We start from the raw sequence: 12,988 nt of genomic DNA, 5'->3' as shown, positions 1-12,988 counted from the left end.
ACCTCCAAGCCAGGTGATTTTTTTTTTTTTTAAGATTTTAGAAATTTATTTGAGAGAGAGAATGAGTGAGAGTGAGAGAGCATGAGCATGGGGAGGAGTAGAGGGAGAGGGAGAAGCAGACTCCCAGCTGAGCAGGGAGCCCCGCAACAGACAATAACGCAGGGCTCTGTCCCCGGGACTCTGGGATCAAGACCTGAGCCGAAGGCAGATGCTTAACCGATTGAGCCATCTGGGCACTCCAAAGCCAGGTGATTCTTATCATCAGACAAGGCCGGAAAACATAACATTAGTGAACATTTATTATTACAGGTTCCTAGGCACGCATTCAACAGGGTACGTTTTTTCCCTCAGAGAGGGGTAAGGAGATAGCGCTATCATAGTGATGATCAACACAGGCTTTGGAGTCAGAAATCTAGGTTTGACCTGCCAGGTATTGGCATGACTGTGTGACTTTAACTTCTCAGAGCCTTGGTTTCCTTTTCCGTAAAGTGGGGATGGTGTTGCATCTCCCTCACTGAGGATTAAATGAGATAACGCACATGACTATTTCCCAATTCCTGCTAAATAAAACGCACACTCAGTAAAGAGGTGCTATTGTTATTTCCCCACAGAAGAACCCTAGGGTATCCTCATCATTTAATATGGGTGAACAATGGTTGCAAAAAGGGAAGACTGGCTATTGATGTTCCCAGAGATCCACATAGATATGTAAGCACAGTGATCACTTCTCGGACCAGACCCAGCTGTGGCTGGCTATCTTGAGGAAAAGGAAGAACATTTTTGTAAACTGTGGCTCAAGCTAGGTAGGCAGGAACAGACACAGACATAACTTGGACAGCTGGGGCTACCCTGGAATGACACCAGGGGTTAGAAGTAGGAAGACTCCCAGGTATAAGAACAAACATCCCCACCTTCCCGACAGAATGCTCTACTGCATCAGAGATAGTTCTCCACCTCCTGGAATCAAGCAGGTATCGGGGTAAGCTCCAAGTCTACCATTTACCGATAGCGTGACCTTGGGTAAACTGCTTAAACTCTGTGAGCCTCCGTTTTCTCATTCTTAGCATGGGGAAAATAATAGTACCTTCCTTAAACGTTGTTGCTGAGATTGAAAAAGAAATGAATGTGGGGCGTCTGGGTGGTGCAGTCGTTGAGCGTCTGCCTTCGGCTCAGGGCGTGATCCCGGTGTTCTGGGATGGAGCCCCGCATCAGGCTCCTCCGCTGGGAGCCTGTTTCTTCCTCTCCCACCCCCCCTGCTTGTGTTCCCTCTCTCGCTGGCTGTCTCTCTCTAACAAATAAATAAATAAAATCTTTAAAAAAAGAAAAAAAAACGAATGCTAAGCAAATAAAAGTCAGTTACTATCATTATCTTTAACAGAGGATAGAATATCCCCTTGTGGGGAGCAGCCTTCTACTTCTTTTTTTTTTAATGAGTCTTTTTTTTTTTTTTTTTAAGTAATCTCTCCACCCAACGTGGGGCTGGAACTCACAGCCCCAAGATCAAGAGTCAAATGCTCTTCCCACTGAGCCAGCTGGGTACCTCTAGCCTTCTTCTTCTTTAACTGCTGTCACACTTCCCACCATCACTGCTCTCAGAGTAAAGAGGAGCTTTCTGGTTAGACTACCTTCATGCTGTTCTTCCACTCATTCTGCAAACACACCTGTCTCAAGGGCTCCGTGCCGTGGCCCTGCTCCCTCCTCTCACAGACTTCCATACGTCTCATCCTATATACCTTCTGAAAGGAAAATGACCTCCCCCATCCCTCCTAGGACTTGGCTTCTTCATCACACTATCAATCACTGCTTGGAGAAGGGAAGCACCTTCTGCAGGTGGGTAGGAAGACGAAGAGACTGAGTGCGGGGGTTGAGGGTGGTCAGGAAGGGAGGAGTAAGGATTTAGACTTAGGAGGAGAGAGGGTGGAATGTGTCATGAGTTTCCTCAAAATCGGTGAATTCTGAATCTCATCATTTTCAGTGAATGAACTCAGATGATTCACTTCCCTTCATTAGCCCTCTATTTTCCTCTCTGTGTAATGGAAAGGGAAATGCTTGCACTTGCTTTAGACAGAGGAGCATATAGAATCCAGCTTGGGGGAGTCATGAGCACATGAAATTATACATCATGCGGGCTATCGATGTTATACTGGTTTTCTCCTGAGCAAAATTTTTGAGTATACTAGCTTCTGGCTGAATGTATTGCCTTAAACATCATTGACTTCTTGGCAGTACCTACCAGTTTCCAGTTTGCCTTGTCAGTCCTTTCCTCCTGGGTATACCCTTTTGCTTCCAGTAAGCAGCCATTGCCAGCCGGCATGGTAACGCAAGCAGAACTTCTAGGACCAGGACCTAGCTTTGGTTCCTGGAGGGAACTCAAGATCTAGGTCTGGAAACCGATGACCAACACTCCTTTAAGGTCACAAGTTCCTGACTGAGGAAGTAACTGGGCTTGGGTTAACGACAAAGAAAATTTTGGCCAGGGCTCAAAATATTCATGCAGAGGTCTGAGCTAACTGTCGGGTGGGGCTAGGAATTGGGCCAGAGACTGTGAGGCCGGGGAGGGTGAGAAAGAGTAGGGGTTGGAGGCTGAAGCTGGAGGGACCAACTCAGCCTCCCTGTTCAGGGCATTATTGACGACAGAGTATAACCTCAGGGTGCAGCCTCTGGGCTTTCTGCTTTCCATGAGTAAGGAAGCAAGTATGTGGCTTCCTCTGCCCTACTCTTTCCACTCTTTCCACAGGCTGCTGGGGGCCCAGCAGTTCCAGCACTTCCCTATCATATTTCAGTGCCTGCTGTGGCAACAGCATCTTTTCCCTGAGCGCTAAGCTAAATACAGGGAGAAACATCAGACCCACGGAAGCTCTGTGACCAGCATTCAGTGCCTCCTTCCCAGAACTGCAGAGGAATCCGTCTACCCCGGGTGTAGGGGGAAAAAGAGAAGAGCTTCAGGCCACAGACAGCGGACAAGAGGGGGAGGGAATGGGAGTCAGGGCTATGGGGGGTGAACAGCACATGCAGCTGGCCAGTTGCTGGGAACTGTTGGCTCAGGACACGGCATCCCCACTTAACTGGAATTCTGGGATCCACTCCAGAGAATTGCTGGTCTTCTGGACCAGTACAGCCATAGTCAAGAAGGCAAGGCAGGCATTCAGGGTAGGAATTGTAGCTTGCAAAGTTCATGCTTCTTTCTTTCTTTCTTCCTTTCTTTCTTTCTTTCTTTCTTTCTTTCTTTCTTTCTTTCTTTCTTTCTTCTTTTCTTTTCTTTTCTTTTCTTTTTTTCTTTCTTTTTCTTTTTTTGAGAGAAAGAGCATGTGTGCATGCATGTGCGAGCAGAGGGAGGGGCAGAGGGGAGAGAGAGTCTCAAGCAGTCTCCACGTTCAGTGTGGACCTGAGCTTGATCTCACGACCCTGAGATCATGACCTGAACTGAAATCAAGAGTCAGACACGCAAGCGACTGAACCACCCAGGTGCTCCGAAAGTTCATCCTTCTATCTCTAGTATCTTAGAACTGTGCCTGGCACATAGTAGGCCCATGATAAGTACTGAGTACATAAATGGATGTTTTCCCACACAAGCATGATCTCACAGGCATAGGCAGAGCAAGTGTTGCCTTGTTTTGCAGATAAGGAACTGAGATCAAGAGAGTTAAGTTTCTTGCTTAAGGTTATTCAACTTGGATGTGGCCCACCTGGGGCTAGACGCTGTACTCTCTCTATAGTATCATGCTGAACGTTTTTGGTGTAGCAACCCAGGAATATACCCTGTGACTTAGGTCTCGCTGGTCAGAAAATAGCCTTTTCAGGGGCCCAGTTTCCTGGACATAGTCTCAGGGCCAAGTTTGGATATCCTGGTTCTCTTTGGACACCTGGCATCTGCCTGCTCCTTTATGAGAGGCTTCAAGAAAGGGGGCCTCTTTATTAGTCTCTGTTGCCACATTTGACTTGGAACTTTGGCCCCCTGACACACAGAGGCTTGGCTGGTGGTGTGACTCTGGGAGACAGGAACAGGATGAAATTCTGAAATTATGTTCCTTATTCTCTTACCCTTGATAAAAACTTCAGATAGCCTACATCACCAAGTTAGCTCCTGGAACTCAGTCAACCAACTAAAGCATCAATCAACCAACTAAACCCTACACTAAGGGTTTCAGGAACTAGGAACCCACAGGCTGAGGAGTATTCTGGAAGGCAGTCTCTCAAACCAGCAAGAGGGCTCCCCTGAGCCAGAACATGGTATGTCATCTGGCCCTCATCTTCACAGCATTCTGTCTTGTACACCTCTTGTACCCCTCTCCATGGAGGCAGTGAGGTATAGAGCGCGGGAACAAGGATAAGGGAACCTGGGTCCTAGTGCTGCCTTTGCCAACTCATCAAGTCTGTATCTTTTCTCCACCTCATTCTCCTCATCGGCAAAATGAGAATAATGATTTCCAGCTATGCCACAAAGAGGAATAGATTGTATCAAAGAGCTTTTTAGCACAAGACAGAAATAATACCAGTACTATTTTTTTTACGGTAAGAAGAAAAGAGAGTAGGAAAACTAACAGGGTGCCCCAAAGCTCTCTGTTCCCACTTGTTTACTGATCCATTCCCCATTAAGCACCTATGTGAACAAGGCATGTGTCCAGTGCTGAGGAAGAGACAAAGATATTTAAGATATGGTCCCTGTCCTCAAATAATTGAAAAGACTAACACAGCTGGGCACCAGAAAATGGACACAGAGATTTCAGGGAGCACCAAAGATCGCAGAGTGGAAAGAAAGTGAGGAGTTGGAGGCTTCAGGGTTGTTCAACCAGGTGAAGGGACTGTAAACGGAAGGAAGGGGAAGAAGAGTGTCAGCTGCATAACGGTCTCCAAGCCTCTTTGTCCAGGAGGAAATGAGGTCATCCTGCTCTCAAGAATCAGCATGACAGCCTCCAGCCAAGTAATCTGGAGTCATGAGAGCTGCTGGGGGCGCTCTATGAATCATGACAGTGTGCTGGGAATTTCCTGATACCTAACCTAGTAGTTTCGGGGTAAGTCCTCAGGCTGCAACATTTCTGTTTACATTTTGATCACGTTTATTTGCAATTTATGGGTTCTAAATCCAAACAAAACATGCTACAGTCTTCTAGAGGAAGTAGCGAGGCGAGCTCTGGACCTATAGCACCTCTGACTCAGTCCATTCCCTGAGATGCTGGCAGCTCAGCTGGCCACAGAAAAACTCTCTACAGAGGGTGATGGGTTGCCTTCCTCATGCAAGCTGCATGGTTAACTCGCACTTTCCCCAGGCAGAGGCTGGCATCCTGAGACCTCTGACAGGAGCAGAGCAAAGAAGCTTTCCTCTTCCCTACTCTCCTGGCAGCCTCTTGCCTCTCTCAAGTAGATCCAGACCCAACGTCCAGGTTTGCCAGGCAACAAAATGTCGTAGGCCTAGGCAGAAAAAGGGACCGAGCCGTGGGCCTGGCTTTAGGGCCCTCGTGAGTTACAGGGACTCAGCCCCCTTTCCTCCCATTAGGGGGGACAGTCCTTCTGTATAGAAAGAAGTGACCCCCAAGCCCTGGTTCTCTACACTAGGGGAAAGGGTTGGGATGGACGAGCTTCACGGTCCCTGCTGTGCTCCTTCAACTGTGTCTGAGGAACACGTACCAGTGCGTGTCTATACAACTACGTGAGCTTGCCCTCAGGCAGGAAGAGTGGGTGGAGTCCTTTACACATGGTCTGTCTTCCTGGAGGCCAATCTTGCTGGATAAACAATTATTTTACCTTATTAGAAGCAAGTCTTTATGATGAAGTCTAGAATACTAAATACATACGCATTTTTAAAAAATCTGTAATTTTATTTTTGGAATGGGTGATACAAAGGTAGCTTTCAAAAACTTAAACAGCGCAAAAGGACATACAGTAAAAAATAAATCTCATTCTTGGCCTCTAGTTCCCCAATTCCTCTCCTTAGATGTGAAAACAGAACTTCCTACCTCTCCACAGTTTACTGCCTATGTTAACAAGGCTTTACTATTATTTTGTCTTTATTACCTAACTATACTCTGGCCCAGGCAAATAAAGGGATTGTTTGTTATAGGAACGTTTTGAAAGATCCATCAATAATCCAATAGAAAGCATCAATAGTTTGTGGCCTTAGACTTTGTTCTCACAATCCTATAATATACCATGATCCTTATCCAATCCTTATCAAGTCTTCACTTTCAAAGACCACCCTTAAACCAAATGGCAAATTCTCAGTAACATCTGATCTTGCCTACACGCTGCCCCGGCCAGCCACTACCAAAGGCCCTTACCTTGGTAAGCGATAAACTCAACTTTGTCTTATCCACTGGTTGTGTTGATGAATTTTGGGGAGCTAGTATTCATAGCTCCTGTTAGCAGGAGTTAGCCAGCGTGTGTCATGTGCATTTTCTTTCTTTTCAAAGATTTTATTTTAAGTAATCTCCTACACCCAACCTGGGGCTGGAACTCACAACCCAGAGCAGAAGAGTCGGGTGCTCCCGGGATTGAGCCAGCCAGGAGGCCCCTGTCAAGTGCATTTTCACGCTGAGAAAGAGACTTAGCTCTAAGGGCTGCGCACTATGCCCCTATACCCAGGGTTCCTAATCACTCTCTTTGGCAGTTGGGGGCCGAAGGTGGAAAGACTGGAGAAGAGCTGATTTAGGGGACCTGGGAAGAGACAGTAGAGCTGGACAGAGGACAGTCTCTCTAGCGCGATTGGAGGCCCTCTGCCCTGGGGTGGGCCCCAGGCCAGGTGAATGGGAGGAGGGGGTGAGGAATTTAGATGCCTCTGGAGCTCTCTGTTCGTCCCCTCCGCTGGGGACCGCTCTGCCCCTCACTCTGAGTCAAGGCTGTGGAAGCCCACGGGTACAGGTCGCGGCTGTCCCCAGGGAAGCTGAGGGACGGGAAGGGTTGGGGAGATCCCAGGCTGGGGCGGGGCCAGGCTGGGGCGGGTCCTGATATAGAGCCCCGCAGCCGGCTCGCAGCACAGCGCGGCGACTGGAGCCCCAAAGCCCCGCGGATTGTCCGAGGGTCAACCTGTCCCGCCGTCCCGGTTCTGTGTCCCTCCTGCCGCAGCTACTGGTGAGTGCAGGCCACCCTAATTGCGCAGGGCTGGTCCTGCGGGCTTCCCTTCCCCCAACTCCCGCGGCCCCGGCGGCCCCGGCGGCCCCGGCTCGGCAACAGCGGCCGAGCCTGAGTCACCGCTCCCGGTGCCTGTGCATCCCCCCGTGGGTGCCCGGACGCCTGAGCCCCCAGCGGGGACAGACGGCTGGGCCTGGGGAGCCTGGTCAGCGCGTGCGCGCCCCGCCGCGAACTGCGGTAACCCAGCCGGCCCACCTTCTCGCTCCTCCGCTTCTACCTCAAGTTGACTTCTCCCTCCCTTGCAGACCCGCTGTCTAGAGCCCCAGCCTCGCCACCATGAGAGTCCTGGTGACGTGCCTGCTCCTCTATGCCCTAGTGGTGAGCGACTCTGAAGTAAGTGGCTTTCCCGCTCTGACTTACGGCGGCGGGAGGGGGCTTGCAGGATCCCGAACAGCGCCGGGGGGTGGGAGAGTCGCGGCTGCCCTGGGAGCTGGAGTCTCTGGATTCCATCCACGGCGGGGCCAGACCATCGGCGGGGGGTGGGGGGGTAGGAGGGGAGGCGGACAGGTGTGGCAGTGGGAATCCTGAGAACCAAGGGAGTTCGCACATTCGGGCAAGGGAGGAAGAAGCCTCAGAGACTGTCCCCCGCCCCCCCGCCTTCTTGCACCCTGTATGTGAAGCTTGCTTGAGTCAATCCGTTTCTACCTGCTTGAAACCTATGATCTTCCATGTGAGGGCTAGTTAGATATGAACGAGGTGAAGAGAGAGGGAGCCGGAGGAAAGGGTGAGATTTGGGATTGGGGCCAGTTTGTCGTCCATACCGCCCGGCCTTGAGCATGAGACCTTTGATAAACTTTCCCCTCCCCTCCATCTCTTCCAGGGCAGCCATGAACTTCATCCAGTGTCTAGTGCATGTGAGTATCCACCCATTGCACAATATCTGACTGTACAGCCCTCTTGGAAAAGACTCAGGGGGCAGCCCCTCCCTGACCCTGCTGCAGGGCTGGCTCCCCCTTGCCTCCTCCCAGGCTCCTTGCTTATGTAATGCCACCTTTGTGATCTCCAGCAAACTGCGGTTGTCTGAATGGAGGAACATGTGTGTCCTACAAGTACTTCTCCAACATTCATCGATGCAGCTGCCCAAAGAAATTCCAAGGGGAACACTGTGAGATAGGTATGGGGATCCTGACTCTAACTGGGGAGGAAGGGGCACCAGAGATTTGGGGGCAGGAAGAGATGGGCGGGGTACAAGAGCAGGCGAGAGTTAGGAGTTGGAGGTGGAGCGGGGGACATCTTCATCCCTGTGTGAGACACACAGTCAAACACAAACACATACTGTTTCATGAATCTCTGGCTGCACAAATGTGGGATGGGGATGGAAGGAGACCCTATCTAGTGTTTTCTGCCAGGCCTGAAATCATGTGAGGCCTGACAGGATCTCTAAAATGCCTGTCTGAATTTCCTCTTCTTTCTAATATCTCTCATCCTCACATTCTTCCCTAGATACATCGACAACCTGCTATGAGGGGAATGGTCACTCTTACCGAGGGAAAGCCAACACCGATATCAACGGCCGGAACTGCCTGGCCTGGAACTCTCCCACCGTTCTTCTGAAACAGTACCATGCCCTCAGACCTGATGCCCTTCAGCTGGGCCTGGGCAAACACAATTACTGCAGGTGAGGTGGAGGCAGCAAAGACCCTCTCATAGCCCCACAGAAACACTTGTTACCATCCCCCGTGTTTCCAGAGTGCTGTCCATAGCATGAGAAAAGCAAGGCCTCTGGCTGAGTTTTCCCTGGAGGGGAAGGAGATGCATTCTGGGTTGGAATGACACCCTCCCCCCCTGTGTTCCCAGGAACCCAGACAACCAGAGAAGGCCATGGTGCTATGTGCAGGTTGGCCTAAAGCAGCTTGTCCGGGAGTGCATGGTGCAAGAATGCTCTTTTGGTGAGTGTCACTGACCTGTTTATGACAGTAGGGTGGAAGGGGACAATTTCATATGTCCCTTTATTCCATCACAGGAGGGTCGAGGAGGGAGGCCTGCCTGGCCTTGAAAAACTGGGAGGTCAGAGAACAAGAGAAGGACACTATCTTACTTGCCTCCCTGAGACATCCTTCTCTTTCTTCTCCAGGAAAAAATTCCCTCTCTCCTTCGGAAAAAGAGTTTCAGTGTGGCCAGAAGGCTCTGAGGCCTCGCTTTAAGATTGTTGGTGGAGAATTCACCACCATTGAGAACCAGCCTTGGTTTGCAGCCATCTATAGGAGGCACCGTGGAGGCTCTGTCACCTACCAGTGTGGTGGCAGCCTCATCAGTCCTTGCTGGGTGGCCAGCGCCACACACTGCTTCATGTAAGTCCTCTGTCTCTTCTCCCTGACCCTCCTGCCTTACCCCAAACACATCTCATTCTCCTTCCCAGCAAAGGATGCCACTTAAATTTACCCCCTTAGGCCCCTTCCATGCACTCCATGGCTTTGGGGGCAAGTCATGCTCTGAGGTCGCTGTGGAGGGGAAGTGACAAGATCTCATGAGATCAGACTATCTGACAAGCCTCCCCTCCCACAGTAACTACCAGAAGAAGGAGGACTACATTGTCTACCTGGGTCGGTCAAAGCGTAACTCCAAGACACCTGGGGAGGTGATGTTTGAAGTGGAAAAGCTCATCTTGCATGAGGACTATAATGCTGACAGCCTGGCTCACCACAATGATATTGGTGAGTGGAAAACCCTTACCTGCCATAATGATGATGGTTAGAGGAAGAGGGGTCCAAGAAGAGACACAAATGGGAGGTTGAGGTTGTAGGGGAACTGAAGATCCTGCTTTGTATAGCAAAGGGACATATGTGAGGGGCCTACTGCTCCTCCGCAGAGTCTTTGAATTTCCAAACATTTAGACTCCCCTAGATGGCAATGGCCCCATGAGTATAGGACGCGGGCTGGGAGGCCCCTTCTTTTGTTGGCTACAACTTCTGCCTGTCCCAGGATCTGGAACTTAGAGCATTGGGCTGAATTTAGCCCATTTACCTCAGCCACCCATACATCTGTATACAGCAGCCCTGGCTGGCCAAGCCCTATGTCAGCAGCTGGAACAAAGCCCTTGAGGCATGGGACAGGAGAGGCTTGTTTCAGGTAATAAGCTACCAGCAGACCCTCCAGGATGATCTCTGACACTAAATGATTTAGGGATAGACATCCAGTCCTTCAGCATTTGGAGGGGAGAGATGGTGACCACCTGGTCAGGTAGAGATCTTTCCCCCTGACCTCTTCTGCTTCCCTCTTCCCCCAGCCTTGCTGAAGATCCGCTCCAACACGGGCCAGTGTGCACAGCCATCCAGGTCCATACAGACCATCTGCCTGCCTCCATCGGATGGCGATGCTCTTTTTGGCACAAGCTGTGAGATCGCTGGCTTCGGAAAAGAGAATACCAGTAAGTGACATTTGGGGCTGGCTGAGAGGGTCCTGGGGGAGTGTTGTAACCTGGAAGTAAGCTCAACTTGATCAAGAGAGGACTGTGGAGATAGCGATGGGAGCATTGTGGAGGTAGCAGATGGGTCCAGGGATGGAGTGGGGAGCACTGTTTAGGGAGTTATGTGCCATAAAGGTAAATAGATGGGGGGTAAGGGGCTATACATGGGGTAAAGGCTCAGATTTGGGTGGGCAAGAATAAAGGCTTTCCCTGGTAGGGACACTGTTTGGTCCCCTCCTGGCAGAGAGTCCCAGTAGGAAGGCTGGGCAGACACACCTTAGTGTAAACTTCTCTTTGTTTCCTCCGTCTAGCTGACTACCTCTATCCAGAGCAGCTGAAAATGACCGTCGTGAAGCTGGTTTCCCACCGGGAGTGTCAGCAGCCCCACTACTATGGCTCCGAAGTCACCACCAAAATGCTGTGTGCTGCTGACCCACAGTGGGAAACAGATTCCTGCCAGGTGAGAGTTCCAGCCTCTCTTCCTGTCACCCCCAAATCTCTCCTGGGCCTGTCCCTGCCAGCTTCGGGGAGCCTCTGTCCAGCCAAAGCCCCAGAAAGTCAGAATTAGGAGCTCAGGTCTTAGTTTAAATTAATCCTCATGTGTTTACCAAACATTTGTTGGTAGCCTGGCTCTGTGCTAGGCACTTCAGACTGGAGAAGGGAAGGGAACAAGACCATAAGAAAGAAGAAAACAATAGAAAACAATACAACTCAGTCCCAGGGTGTGGTATGGATTGTAAATGATCAGATGTTTGGGAGCGAGAGGTGAATACTAATTAGGTGGTCACAGAGGGAAGGCTTTAAAGAGAATGTGACTGGAGGAATTTGAGGAGGCGCAGGGAAGAAAGACCGTTCCAGTTGAAAGATACAAAAATGAGAATGAGCATGGCGTATTCCAGGATGGGGAGGAAAAGGGTCTGAGAATGTAGATGGAGTTCTGGTGGACGGCAGGGGATTTTAAACTTGATATGGTAGGAAATGGGGAGCCACTAAGGACTTTGATTCTAAGAAATACTTCTCTCTCTCTCTCTCTCATGACTGGGTGATTGGATCAGATGGCCCCCTCCTCCCTTTTCCGAGGGCTCACCTTCTGTGTCTTTGGCTTAACAGGGAGACTCCGGGGGCCCCCTGATTTGCTCTGTCCAAGGCCGCCTGACTCTGACTGGAATTGTGAGCTGGGGCAGTGGATGTGCCATGAAGGACAAGCCAGGCGTCTACACAAGGGTCTCAAAATTCCTGACCTGGATCAGCAGGCACACGGGGGAACAGAATGGTCGAACCCTCTGAGGCTCCCCAGGGAGCCAAGGGAAGAGAGGGGTACCACCCACTTCCATGCTGACTGTCGTTTTTGCAGGAGGACCGTCTGCATCAGCTCTGTATAAGGACGAACCTGAGGAAGACAGGCTCTTGCAGAGATGGTTTTGCTTGTGCCACCCACCAGGGTGAGCAACAATAGCTTGATCCTCAGATACAGGCCTGGGTGCTGAGTGCCCAGATCCCCTGGGGCCAGGACGGAGGGATGGCCCTGACCCAGGATGGTTATTGACCAGTTTTTTGTCTTTTTCTGAATGAAAGCCTCCTGGAGTGAAAAACGCCATTTCTTGTGCATGGGTAGAAGGAGAGCCAGCACCCCCAACAGTGGGCATTCATGAGGCCCACTGTTGGGAAATGAATAATTTCTCAATTAGGAAATAGAACAGAATCGAGGTCTCTTGAGGGAGCTTGGTCTCTTGGGGAGTGGAGACACTGACTTGAGGGAAGGGCTCTGACATTCCATGAATGTATCAGGAAATATTATATATGTGTGTATATGTTTGCACACTTGTGCACGGGCTGTGTCTGTGAGTAACAGCTGGTGTTCCTGTGTTTGACTGCAAGTCTAGATATTTCCCTAAACTGAGTGGACTATGATGCCACATAGAAGGGTCTGTCTGAAGAGGTCCTGGGTCACTCCTAGGGCCTCTTGGGTCTCTCATGTGATCATGCCTATGAATGCATCATTCTGGGGCATGGCATGTGACCAGCACTAAATTTTCAGTTTCACTTTTACATAGATGTTCTTTCTTGGCCAGTTATCCCTTCTGACCTTTCATCTGAGTTTATCCAATCCTCACTGGATGAGGTGAGGACCACTCCTATACACTGAATATTTAATAATTATATTCTGCTATTTTTATTTATATCTATTTTTGTAATTTTGAATAAAGGTCAATAAAATGTGATTTTTCTCAAGACTTTAGTTCTTTCTTAGTACTTGTATGGGAGGGAGTTGGGGAGGATAAAAAGTGGAAAATGATGATGGTGGCATCTACCCCAGAGTTCTTAAGGGCTGAATCTCTGGACTTAATGGGGCTTTGGAAAGTAGAGGCTAGAAGAGTTGTAGAATAAGTCCTCCATAGCACATAAGGTACAGTCTGGTGTGAAACTGCATATCAACTGTCAATTCCCTCCTTAGCC

At 50.0% G+C, this 12,988-nt stretch overlaps 1 protein-coding gene across 1 annotated transcript; it reads left to right on the top strand.

The window, feature by feature from the left end:
- The first annotated feature begins 6,925 nt into the window (after window positions 1-6,925).
- On the top strand, window positions 6,926-12,765 carry PLAU (plasminogen activator, urokinase). Its single transcript, XM_045783588.2, has 11 exons — window positions 6,926-7,065; window positions 7,371-7,458; window positions 7,946-7,979; window positions 8,132-8,239; window positions 8,569-8,743; window positions 8,923-9,014; window positions 9,200-9,416; window positions 9,631-9,779; window positions 10,352-10,492; window positions 10,843-10,991; window positions 11,642-12,765. The coding sequence occupies exons 2-11, from the start codon at window positions 7,402-7,404 to the stop codon at window positions 11,816-11,818; spliced, it is 1,299 nt and encodes a 432-aa protein (XP_045639544.1). The 5' UTR covers window positions 6,926-7,065; window positions 7,371-7,401; the 3' UTR covers window positions 11,819-12,765.
- The last annotated feature ends 223 nt before the right edge of the window (window positions 12,766-12,988 follow it).

Source organism: Ursus americanus, chromosome 6 (genome assembly GCF_024610735.1).
Source record: "Ursus americanus isolate L20-20 chromosome 6, mUrsAme1.1.p, whole genome shotgun sequence".
In the NCBI taxonomy this organism is placed as follows: domain Eukaryota; kingdom Metazoa; phylum Chordata; class Mammalia; order Carnivora; family Ursidae; genus Ursus; species Ursus americanus.
Note: the sequence above shows the minus strand (reverse complement) of the source record. Positions and strands in the feature narration are given on the sequence as shown.